The sequence below is a fragment of the Heterocephalus glaber genome, unplaced genomic scaffold, assembly GCF_053883595.1.
Source record: "Heterocephalus glaber isolate CG9 unplaced genomic scaffold, H.glaber_assembly_v1.0 deba00001550, whole genome shotgun sequence".
In the NCBI taxonomy this organism is placed as follows: Eukaryota; Metazoa; Chordata; class Mammalia; order Rodentia; family Bathyergidae; genus Heterocephalus; species Heterocephalus glaber.
In genome coordinates, this window is record NW_028258343.1 from 20,772,534 (window position 1) to 20,784,563 (window position 12,030).

At 38.8% G+C, this 12,030-nt stretch overlaps 1 protein-coding gene across 17 annotated transcripts in view; it reads left to right on the plus strand.

Moving 5' to 3' along the window:
- The window catches only part of Trdn (triadin), a 335,361-nt gene that overhangs the window by 80,045 nt on the left and 243,286 nt on the right, over positions 1 to 12,030 (plus strand). For all 17 annotated transcript variants that reach the window (XM_087190174.1, XM_087190177.1, XM_087190171.1 and 14 more), the window contains one exon: positions 5,369 to 5,428. In XM_087190174.1, coding sequence (XP_087046300.1) covers positions 5,369 to 5,428 — 60 coding nt within the window. The remainder of the gene's footprint in view (positions 1 to 5,368; positions 5,429 to 12,030) is intronic.

A 12,030-nucleotide genomic window follows, 5' to 3' on the forward strand; every position in this document is an offset into this window, starting at 1 on the left:
ATTCTTTTTCATGCTATTTTCCCTTCTTTAATTCTCAAAATTTAAGTTAAAACTCATCCTTCAAGAACTTATAAAAAGTTTCACACCTGGATTGAAATACTTTGACCTCTGTACTTTCTAAGTCACAATGTCTTTAGATTGTTCAGTTTAAAAAATGTTTTATGATTCCAACTGGCATCTGGTGCTGAGAATTAACACCTTTTCAGAGGCATTTGACTTTCACCTAATTCTAAACCAGGTGTATCTGGGGGTAAATAATGACTGCCTTGACCTTCTTTGCCTTTTGTATTCAAATTTGGTTCAGGTTTAAATAAGCTGTTCCTTAAAAAGTGTCGTGATATTAAATTCAGCTTTATGTCATTATATATCATTGTTATGTTACACAAAATAAAAGCATGCGTATTTTTGTGGAAATTCTTAAATATGCTAGTAGTTATATACTACAGGAAATTTTATTCTTTGAAGTATTTTTAAAACCATAGGGCAATATATGTCTGTCTTTAATAATTTCAATCCTTTGAATTTAATTTACTAAAAATACAAAAGGTTCTTGGCTGGGAAGGGCAATTGAAAGTAACAAATCGGCATCCGCTGTGCCGGAGGAAAATATCCTTCTGAAGTCTAAATTGGTAGCATGCTGTTACTCAGCTGGGCAGGAGGCAGAATGGTCATCATTTCCTGGCAAAGCATGAGGGGACAGCGTTGGCACATTATGCAGAGCGCGAAGTCCTTGTTGGACCCTTCTGAGACAGAACAGCCACGGGCAGCGACACCAGTGAATCCAATCCCCAGAGAAAACACAGTGTAGCAATAAAGCACACAGAGGCATATTTAATTCCCCCTTACGTGTGAATCATAAATTCCTTTGCCCTCTGTAAGCAAAGAACCATAGCTGTAGATGAGGAGGTACCTTTGCGAGTTTAGCTGTGTTTGCCCACAGCTGTCACTCTAGAAATATTGATGGAGATAAAGTGAACTTTCTGGTAAAAGTTTAATTGATGATGTTCCTGCAATGAGCAAGCAAATAGAAACAAAAATAAACCACCCTGCTCATGCAAGGCTTCATTATTTTGGTTTGCCGTGAGCTGTGGAGATTTTACTGGGCATCTTTTTTCAGTCTGCGGTTCTAAGTTGGAAGAAAACTGGTGAACCTACCTAGAGTGGTGGGCCTTCACAGTGGAAGGCTAAGAGTCAGGAAAATTAAAAACAGCATTGTTGGGTTGGAAAATGGAGTTCTGGCTCTCTGTTTTCTCTGTTTATCACAGAGCACAAAATAAAATTCTCTGAAATATACTGTCATTTTTCATATTAATTCTCCACCAGTTGTTTTCTAAAAATTTTTCCTTAGATAAAACATGAAATGTATCAACCAACATACAAGTATTTACCTTCCCTTTCATAAATTCAAAAAAGATTCAGAGAATGCATTTGGTCCCTGTCCTTCCCTTTTAATATTTATTTATTTACGTCTTTATTTATTTTAGGGCGTGTGTGCAGTACGTACTGTTTACATTCCTTGTGGGGAGTTAGTAGATGTACATAACACACCATAATTCTCTTTTCTAATGCCCTCTCCCTTTCCTCCCTCACCTCTCCACCTATCTGTTGATTCTCTCCTGCTTTGGAACATATTCATGGTACGTAATGTTCACGTTACTTGTGTGAAGATGGTACATGTACAGGACACAGCCTATTTCCTACATGCGTGGATTGTGTCCACTCACTCTTTTTCTATCCCTGTCCACTCCTTCCCAATCTGCCATAATGTCTGTTCTACTTTTCAGGTTGACATTTTTTGGTTCCACATATGATGGAGAATATGTAGTACTTGTCTTTCTGGATCTCAGCTTATGTCATTTAACACAATGTCTTCTAGGTCCATGAGTTTTGCTGAAAATGATAAGATTTCATTCTTTTTGTAGCTGCATAATTTATATATTTATATATATATATATATATATATATATATATATACACACACACACACCACATTTTCTTTATCCATTTATCCATTGATAGGCACCTAGGTTGCCTCAAAAAGTCTGCAATGAAGAGCAACACTCAGTGATGGGGATAAGTCCTGATCAGTGATCTAAATCCCAGTCTTTTTGAGATGTATCTTCACTATTTTTCCCCCATGGAATGGACCCCCACTCATTTCATTTGTGGCTACAATTTAGTCCCTAGTCCCTTTAATGGGATGCAGCTTTGTGCACAGCGCTAGAGGAGCCAAAGTAGTTCATGCTCCCGCTGCCTCCGTCTGTTCTGACCTACAAGTTTCCACCTAGCTTTCGGGGAACCCATGTGTAGACCAACAGGGCCTGGATAGACTGCTCACACACCATCATCCTGCCCAAATTTCCCCAGATCCAAGGTAGCTTGGGGGCTCTGACAAAATTATTCACATAGATGGCTTCCAGCACCAAATCTTTCAGAAGATTAGGTCACATCTGATCCTCCGGTATGATTTCTAGGGTTGCTTCTTTATTCTTTTGAATGTCCAGCAGGTGTCAGTGGAATACACAGATGCACTCAAATGCACACACCAGCTTCTAAAGGAAAACGTGTATTTTATACGTAAATCTTAAGGCTTTCTCATACCACAAGGAATGTAGCATTTCACGTAACTTTTTAATTTTGAAAATTTTACCTCATCACCATATTCAAATTCATGCTGACCAGGAGTAAGAAATGATCTCTGAAAGGCTACTGCCTTAGCCTATCCAAGGGCTACTGTAAATCCTTGGCATTTTTCTTGCCATGTGGCCCTGGGTTATACAAAGCACTGAGCTTCTGCAAAGCCTGTTGGTCTGGATAGGAAGGAAGAAGCAGAACGTTGTTGGCAAGGGGGAAGTTCAAGTTCGTTCTTTCAGTTCATTCATAAAAGATGTAACCCTATGATTGACCTCAGGTCTTCCAATGGTTACTTATTCCCTGTCGGACTACCAGCATTGTCTAGTAGTAATTATGATCCACATATATAATTTGATGTTTGCTAGAAGCCACATTAAAAAAGAAAAATATAAAATTAATTTTAATAATATTTAACCCAGTATGTCAGTATAAGCTCAACAAGAGGAGATAGTGACGACTCATTTTCATGTTAAAATCACAATTTGGGGCCCAGGCCAGGCTACTTCATAACCTAGCAAGTCCTTGTCTCAAAATAACAATAAAAATGGGCTTGAGACATGGCTCAATGCGAGGGCCTTGGGTTCCATCTCTAGTACCAAGAAGAACAAAAGCAAAAACAGAACAAAACAACAACAACAACAACAACGAATCCTATCACTGGGAGCTTGTTTGTGTGTCTGCAGACAGTCAAGCAAGTCTGAAACCGGGACACAGAGCAAAGCTTTCTGCCCCAGAGTTTTTTTCTCTTGTCCTGGAAAAGCTCGAGCTTATTTTTAAGGCCCTTCCATGGGGTCAGACAAACCTACCTAATTATGAAAAATCACCTTCCCACTTGAGGCTGACCGACTGAGGATTTTTATTATGTCTGCAGATTACCCTGAGGCTCCTAAACTGGTGTTCCTCTGAGCAACTTGGGATATTCCCGGGCCACGCTGACCTGACAACAACACCATCATGATCAATACAGTCAAACGATATAATTTCAAATGTTATTGATTATAATTTACTAGCAACACACTTTACTTATACTAAATCTTCATACTCCTGTGTGTACACATCAGTTTGGAATAACTACATATCACGGGCTTAAAATGCTGGTATCTAAGGCCCGTTCCGCTGGACTGTATAAGTCTAGGCTGGAAAAGAGTTACTAGGTTATTAGACTGGTGATCGTGCAGCTTTAGAGATGCGAATCTCAACCAGGATTCATTTTGTCCTGCAGGGGATCTTGGCAATATTTGAAGGTGTTGCCATGACTGCAGAGGGGTTACAGGGCCTGCTGGTGTCTGTCTCATAGGCACGGGGATGCTGCTGGGTAGCCGAGAGTGCAGAGGAGGGGCGCCCCACCGCAGATAATGGTCTATCTCACCCGAAAGGCACCAGTGTGAGAAACTCTGTTTTAGAGTAGAACGTGTAGCAGGAATGAAAGAGATATACAAAATAGTGTGAGAGGTGGAAGACAGACGTTTCCCTGTGCCTCCGAGATCTTTGCCGAGACCTTGGAGAAGGTATTCAGAGTTGTGTCAGAGCACCTTACCTCGTCTGTTTCTTTCTGGCCACATTCAGGCTGGGTTGGGATAAGCACGAAGGGGTGACAGTGTTAATGGTGAGAATGAATTAATGGCAAAGGAGAGGGAAGAAAATCTTCCTGTACTGTCTACTTCTGTAATGCAAAAAGAAAGGTCAGCAAGTATCTCTTTCGAAGATATTCAGGGTTTTCCTGTAGTTGGTCTTGATTTAGTAGACTTCTGGAAAAGTTACAAATGCAAATGCAAAGTTATGAATGGAAAGTTTTAAATGTGTACAGTAAGTAATTAGTATCATCTCAACCATCTGTGGAAAAAAGTTTGATAAATAAATAAGTGAACCTCCTTAGGATTTTCTAAGAAAAACCATGATGTTCAAGATGAAGTCACTTTTCAGAGGTAGTTATCATAAGTGTAAACTTTAATCTCAAATTCGCTTCTATAGAAATTAACTGTAAATTCAGAATTAACTTCATTTTGTAAGACTTGGTAATATATGTGTACTAAAGCTAGCAGAAAATTGAATATATTTGTTAAAACCTGATATCCAGAAAAAATGTACAACTGACTTATTTAATGACATGTGGCATATTTGTTTGAATTAATTATTGGTTAAATGCAGGGCTAACTGCTGATTATAAACATAGCTTTGAGTCAATACTTCTGAGATATACTTCCTATTAGATAGTGGTTGTGGTTCATTTCACAAATTCTTAATTTAATATGTAAAAATTAAATCTTCATAAATCGATACGGCATTCTTATTAAAGATTCTTAATGTGTATTGAGAATAATTGAAACAAAACATAACTCTAGTTTGTGGATCAATTTTAGCATATAAAATGGTGACAACGTGGCTCTGTCAATGTAAATTTTTAAGCTTTTTCAAGTAACTCTAATTTTCAGTTGTCTTTAATGTTTCCTTTAACTCAACAAATAAGTGATTTTATGCAGAACTATATTATAAAGACTCTTTCCTTTTATACATCAATGTGCTTATTAGATATAAATTTTTTTTTTTTGGTACCAGGGATTGAACTTCGGGTTCTTGAGCTTGCAAGGCAGGTGGCGGAACCACCAAACTAAATTCCCAGCTCTAGATGTAAAATTTTATACTTCACAGAATTACAAAGTTTAAGTCATAGTTATAGTTTAAATTCTATACTTATTCAAAAAGTTTTTAAATTCTGCATTTTATTTTTCCTTAGAAATACACAAAGAAAAGACTGAAAAGCAGGAAAAGCCTGAAAGGAAAATACAAACTAAAGGTAAACATTTAACTTTATGTTTATTCTTATTTATTACAATATATGTTTTAGACGAAAGAAGGAAAATTTGGTGTTCAATTGCTTTGGATTCTTTTGAGACTTTTGGTATTATTTACATGAGTACTTTTACTCAGTTAAATTCGGGTATAAATGTATGAATAATATCCGATGACTGAAATCAAAGTAACTTTGAAAGGTGTGACAATCTTTATTTACAACTGATTTGGCTTACTGGATAGCACCACAGATGTGTTTTTGACTTATGATGCAAATGTTTCCTTTTTTTAGTAAGTCATTGTAATTATCCACAGTTAAAGCTTTGTAACCCGAATTTCCCTGCCCTGGTAGGTCTTTATGATCTTGGTGCAGAAATGCGGAGTCATTGTTACCTCACTTCAGAAAGTCTCAGCCGCACAGCTTTCCTCCCAGCCTCCGTGGCTGGATGGACAGCGACAAGATGAGGATTAATGTCCCTTCTAGCAGAGCAGAATCCAGGCCTGCGATGCACGCAAGCATTTTAATAATGGCTGGCACTGCCTTGCGGACCTGACAGACACCACTTTTCTGTGGGTGACCCCTGTAGTCACAAAACTTTGAAGAACTTACAGGAAACAGTGTCACCCAAAAGGACATATTCTGAAGCATGTCCTAGTTTTCCCAGTGGTCAATTATTTGGATGAGCCAGGGCAAAAATTCAAATCCCAGAATCATCCTATTTGTATGATACAGAGAGAAAATGGAAGACTTTTCCTGGGATAAAAAAGTAAATGTTGTTCAATATTTGTGATGTAAAATCTGAAGTAATGTAAAATTATCTGTAGTAAATATTGCAGCTGTAGATAGAGAATCTTCAAATAATGGAAGTTCTAGTTAATTCTAAACTACCATGTGCATCTGTATCACAGGGCCCTGTTGTTGTTTTAAAATATATTTCATATCTTTCCTTTTTGTGAAGAGCTGAAATCATTCTCAGATATTATGTCTTTAATCCTAATGTTTGACTTTACTCCAGATTGGTCAGCCAGACCTTACACAATCAGGACACTGAAACTCACTAGAGTGAAACCTATTTATATTCATACTTAGGGAACTAATGTCTTCTTACTCTTTCCCTTCCTTTTTTGGTTCTTAATTCCTTTAGTCAGGGCAATTGGACACAGCTCTTGGGCAGGGATGGACTAAGGGAACCATGACTGAACTGGTTGTGTGTTTCTTTTTGCTGGAGTTTAGACAGACTCTCAACTGGTTCCACCTGATTGGGTCTCTCCTTCTTATCCTGTAGACTTTACTATTAATTTAATAGCATTGCTGCTGGAGTGGATGTTGTCACACAGATGGTACCATTTACATTTTGGACCAAACTCTCTCCAACTCCTGCTGTCAAAGACTTTGAGCAATGGGCTGTAGAGTAGGTTTATTAAACTACTGAGTTGTCCATAATTAAAACAGTCAATTTGGCTGAAGTTTGAAATAAACTTCTCAGGCTAGAAATTAGTTACCTGAATACATTTTAGATCAACTGTATTTGGGGAAATTGAATATTTCCCCAAAAAGAGACAGTAGGGCTTCACCTATTTGACAGAGAGCTCCAAGGCAAGTTCATCATGGCAGCAGGGCGTGGAGGAAGAAAGCTGCTCCTCTCAAGCAGCCAGGAAGCAGAGAGAAAGTAGGACAAGCAGAGAAAAGGTGCATCCTTCAGTGCCTCCCAATGACCTACGTCCTTCAGTGAGACCTAAACTTCTAGCAGCTCATTCAGCCAATGAACTCATCAGGAGTTAATCCATTGGTGTGGTTAGTACTCTCATGAGCCAATCATTCTTCAAAAGTCCCACCTCTGAACACATACACCTTTTGAGGGAAGATTTTAGATCAAATTATATCAGTTTTCTACAAGGTCTTAGAAGAGTAGAAGTCCTTAGGAAGCTGTATGAGTCTGTACCTACATGATCTACTCATCAACTGTGATATAGAAAGCCAACGAATATGAAATACCTGTGTGTTACTCAGCTTTCCATTGCTGTGACAAAATACCATAGAGAAACAATTTAAATGAGGAAAGGTTTATTTTTGCTCATGGGTTCAGAGTTTTCAATCCGTGGTCTCTTGGTTCCACTGTTTCTGAGCCTGTCATATACAGGAACCTGTGGTTAGCCAAAGTGTTCACTTTATGATATCCAGGAAGAAAGACAGACAGAGAGAGAGAGAGAGAGAGAGAGAGAGAGAGAAGAAGATGGGCAAGGGCAAAATATAGCCTTCAAAGGCATGCCCTCAGGGACTATATCCTCCAAATAGGCCCCACCTCCTATTTTCCATCACCTCCAGGTAACCTGCAGAACTATGAACCTATTAATAGATTAATCCATTGACAAGGTTAGAGTGCTCCTGGTCCAATCCCCTGCCACCTCCAAGCAGTGTGACATTAGAGACTGATCTTTCAGCACACGAGCTTCGAGAAACATTCCAGACCCAAGCCATAACAGCCCAGAGAACATAGATTTCCAAAACAATTCCAAATCAATATGCTAATTAATTCATTTTTAAAACATCAAAGAATTAATCAGTCTCAACTGAAACTCTTTGTAACAGAAAATTAGTCAATTTTTAGAGTCATCTACTTTAAGTGATTTAAATTCAGCATATTAAGCTAACTTTTATTTCTACTTTGCCCCTCTGTTTATTTTGTTTGATGTTTTTCATTAGGGAAGAATATAGCAATTTCATGGAGCTAAATTAAGCCTTTTAATTCATAGCTTCACAATAAATATCAATTATGGCTTGAAGCATATACTCTGACATGTTTGTTAAGGCTTACCTTTGAACTAAATTAACCTTGTTCTTGCCACATACAAGTGGCAGGAATTCACTTTGTAAATATAAAAAGAATAATGTATGTACTTGTGACCTTGTATTGAATTTGTGTAGAATAGACTGGAACATTACACTTGTTTAGAAGAGACCTATAATTGTAATTTATCTTTTCCTGGATTACCAAGTGTTATTCACCCGATTGTTGCTCTTATAAATGGCCATGGTGAGCCAGCAGAATAAGCTGACCTCAATACAGAGTTGTGGGTACTGAGCAGTATACTGTTACACTGTTGTACAAGTTAGCAGGAAAAGTGTAGATTTCATATCAGGATCATGGTTACTAATGAAAGCTTCTACAGGTGAAAATGATCTTGCAGAGCATATTTGTATTTAAAGCCTAATATTTTATAATAGCTTTTAACCTTGAGTCTACATCCCATGATATTTCAGAGGAATTGATGTCCACTGCAAACATTCAGCCACATGTTAAGCAATGAAAAAAGTTGAGCAGTCTATGGTAGCACTCAACAAGCTGTGGGTCCTTTATAAGCATCAACAACTCCACCCACAAATATCTGAAATGAAAGGGCATAAACAGACTCTCCTTAACAAACTGGAGGGACTAGAAATACATATTGTAAATAAAAGTTGCCAGTCATTATTTCCAAAACACATTTCCCTGACCTACAGTGAATATCTTACTTGACAAGTAAACTAAGAGCAGAGTATGTGCTTTTGCCAAAGAAGGATGATAACATTATTTTTTCCCACTTTTAGAAAAGTCTTGAATTAACCAACATGGGTTAGAATCCAAACCAAGTGCCTGCATGAGCTCATACAGACTTGCTTGGTATTCCTTCCCTCACATGTAAAATGGGGATGATAGTGTTGTAAGGCTTAGGTGATTCTAAAATGCATGTAGGAAAATGTAAAAATCATTCTAGGTTAATTATGGGCAGTACTACCAGCTAATGACCAAGATCCTCTTAATTACTTCTGCTTAGACAAATGACAGTTTCTTGTGGGTTTCTTATTTACATTATACTTTCTCTACATTGTTTGATGCCACTTGATATCCAACTGAACATAGGCTGGGGGAATTTAAGATGTTTCATTGCATGATCTTGTGACATAACATTATACTATCTGTACTGCCATGTTGTCCCCATATTTGTGCCTCCATTGTTAAACAATCAATATATCAGTGTTTGTATACCATGAAACTATTATCCTTAATCTTTCATATCTAATATTTCTCTTAATCATTGAGCAACCCAGGCTACAATAGATAGATGATAGATATAGATAGATAGATAGATAGATAGATAGATAATTTATAGGTATTTAAAACTAAGAATACTTTTACCTGTGCCCAGTGATTTCTTCATTGTCTAAATTAGGAAGTTGTAGAGCCAAGCTTTAGCTCAGAATAGGTGGTTTTCCATCTATATTCTACATCCAGTATTGTTCTCTGCCAGGATTTGAGCACAGCTCTAGAGGTCTAGCATTTGTCTCTGAAACTCTGTGGTTAGGACCTTGTTACCTGCTGGTCAACCTCCCTGATCTGCTCACATGTTACATATTTACCCATTCCTGGTGCCATTTCTCTTTCCTGCCATCATTTGGGCTTCACGAGGCCCCCCCGCTGTGGGCTCCTAGATACCGCAACTGCTGGCATCTCTACATCTCCTGTGTCCCACTTCTACATGGAACAAAACTGGGAAGTGAGAGATGATAGTACTTATCACTGGTAAAAATGCCAGATGGCTTGTCACAGGTATATTAGTTTTCTGCAGCTGCTACAACAAAATACCACAAACTGGTATGATTTTAAAACAAAAACAGCCATTTTTTTTCTCTTGCAGTAGTTCTAGAGGACAGAAATCCAAAATTAGCTGCACTGGGCCAAAATCAAAGAGTCAGAGGCTGTGGCCACTTCAGTCTGACCTTTGCCTGTGTGGCCATCTTGCCCTCTCCTCCTCCAGGCTCACCTCTCCCTATCATGAGGATGTAAGTGATCATATTTAGGGCCCACCTGGATAATCCAAGCTAACCTCCCTATCTCAGGGTCTTTGGCTTAAACCTACTGCAAAATATTTATTTGACCTAGAAAGGGACATTAGCACATTCAGGGAACTGACCTGGATGCATTACAGGGGAGTGTTACTCAGCCTTCCTCCATCCACACAATGAAGGTGTAGCTTTTGCGGCAACATCATCGAAGGTCGGGACACAGCTGTACCGTCACATTCCAGGGTGAGCAGGCTGGGGGGCATCTGGCTGCCTGGGAGGCTGAGTAGGTCAACTGCAGCTTTCTGGGAGGGCCCTAAGGAATGAGTACTTCGGGGTTCAGGCATGGACTCTGGAACCTAAGAGGAAGACACAGGTCTGGGTCAGAAGGCAGAAGAGGGTCACAGAGAGACTATTAGTACAAGGTCCAAGGTGCCATGACAGTGCCCCAAATGGGCAGCTTCAAGTTCATGGTCTCCCAGTTACAGAGGCTAGAAGTTCAGAGTTAGCGTTTCTGTCTGGGTGGTTCCTTCCAAAGGAATCTGGCCCCTGCCTCTCTCCTGGCTTCTGATGGCTCCTAGGCAATCTTTGGTTTATAGATAAATCACTCAGCTTTCTGCTGTTATCTTAAAATAATATTTTCCCCGTGTCTCTGTCTTTTCATTGATTTATCCCTGTGTACAACATGAGGACATCAGTCATGTTAGATCAGGGACAAAAGTAATGATATATTCCACTGGGTTACCTCTGTAAAGACCCGGTTCCCAAACAGGGCCATATTCTGAGGTACTGGAGGTTAGGGCTTCCATATATGGGGTTGTTGTTCTTCTTCTTCTTTTGAGAGGGGAGTGACACAATTCAGTCTACAAAATTTCACGTGCACAAAGCCAGGGCTGTTTTGCAAAGGACGATCTCTGAACAGTGCTCCTCAACCACCTTAACACCTCACGTTTCTGAGAAACAGTAGAGGAATTGCAGTCAAAAGCAGACAGAGGGTTTGGCTGGTGGCACTTTTCAGAAGCTGAAGATATAGGACACTAAACCATATCCAAATTTGTCTGAGCCCTTTATCAAAATGCCTTTAAAGGCTTCAAATTAATTTAGTCACCCTATATTGCATAAACTTTTATTTTTGTCTCTTCTCAGCGGTACCTAATTGAGTCCCTAAAGTGCAATAGATGTATATATTTCCCTTTCCAGCAGCTATGAAAGATAAACCTAGAAAATGAACACAAAGTTTCTGTGGAAAGCTATGCATCATTGCTTTCATGGTGGCTGTTGGTTTACAGGGAGGTATTTGTGATTCTTTTTGTGGCTTTGAAGCCCCAGGGGAGAGGAAATTGTCCATACAAGCAAATCAGATTTGAGAATAAAACCAATATTTTAGAAATGAGAACATCTATATTATGATTTAAAGCACATATGTCAGATGAGATTTTAACTTTGGATATTTTGCCAGATTGTCACTGTAATATAAAAGTGAAATAAATTTATTATAAAACAATATGCACACTATTGAGAGTAGATTTTAGGTTATATGCTTTCAGCCTCCCAGCTGCACTCTGGGGCCCTTAAAAGCGAGTCTTCAGTCTATATAGCAGTTGGGAGAGACAGGGGAGCATAGTTTTGGAATGAGGTGATTATATCATTGTATTCTTTTCTTACTTTGCCTTGGATTCGTCTGAGTCCACCCACCCCCTTATCCACTGCAATGGAGTTCAGGCCAGTGGACTTATTATGTTCCTACCAGTTCTAAAATTGTGTGCATTTGTTAAAGTTAAAAT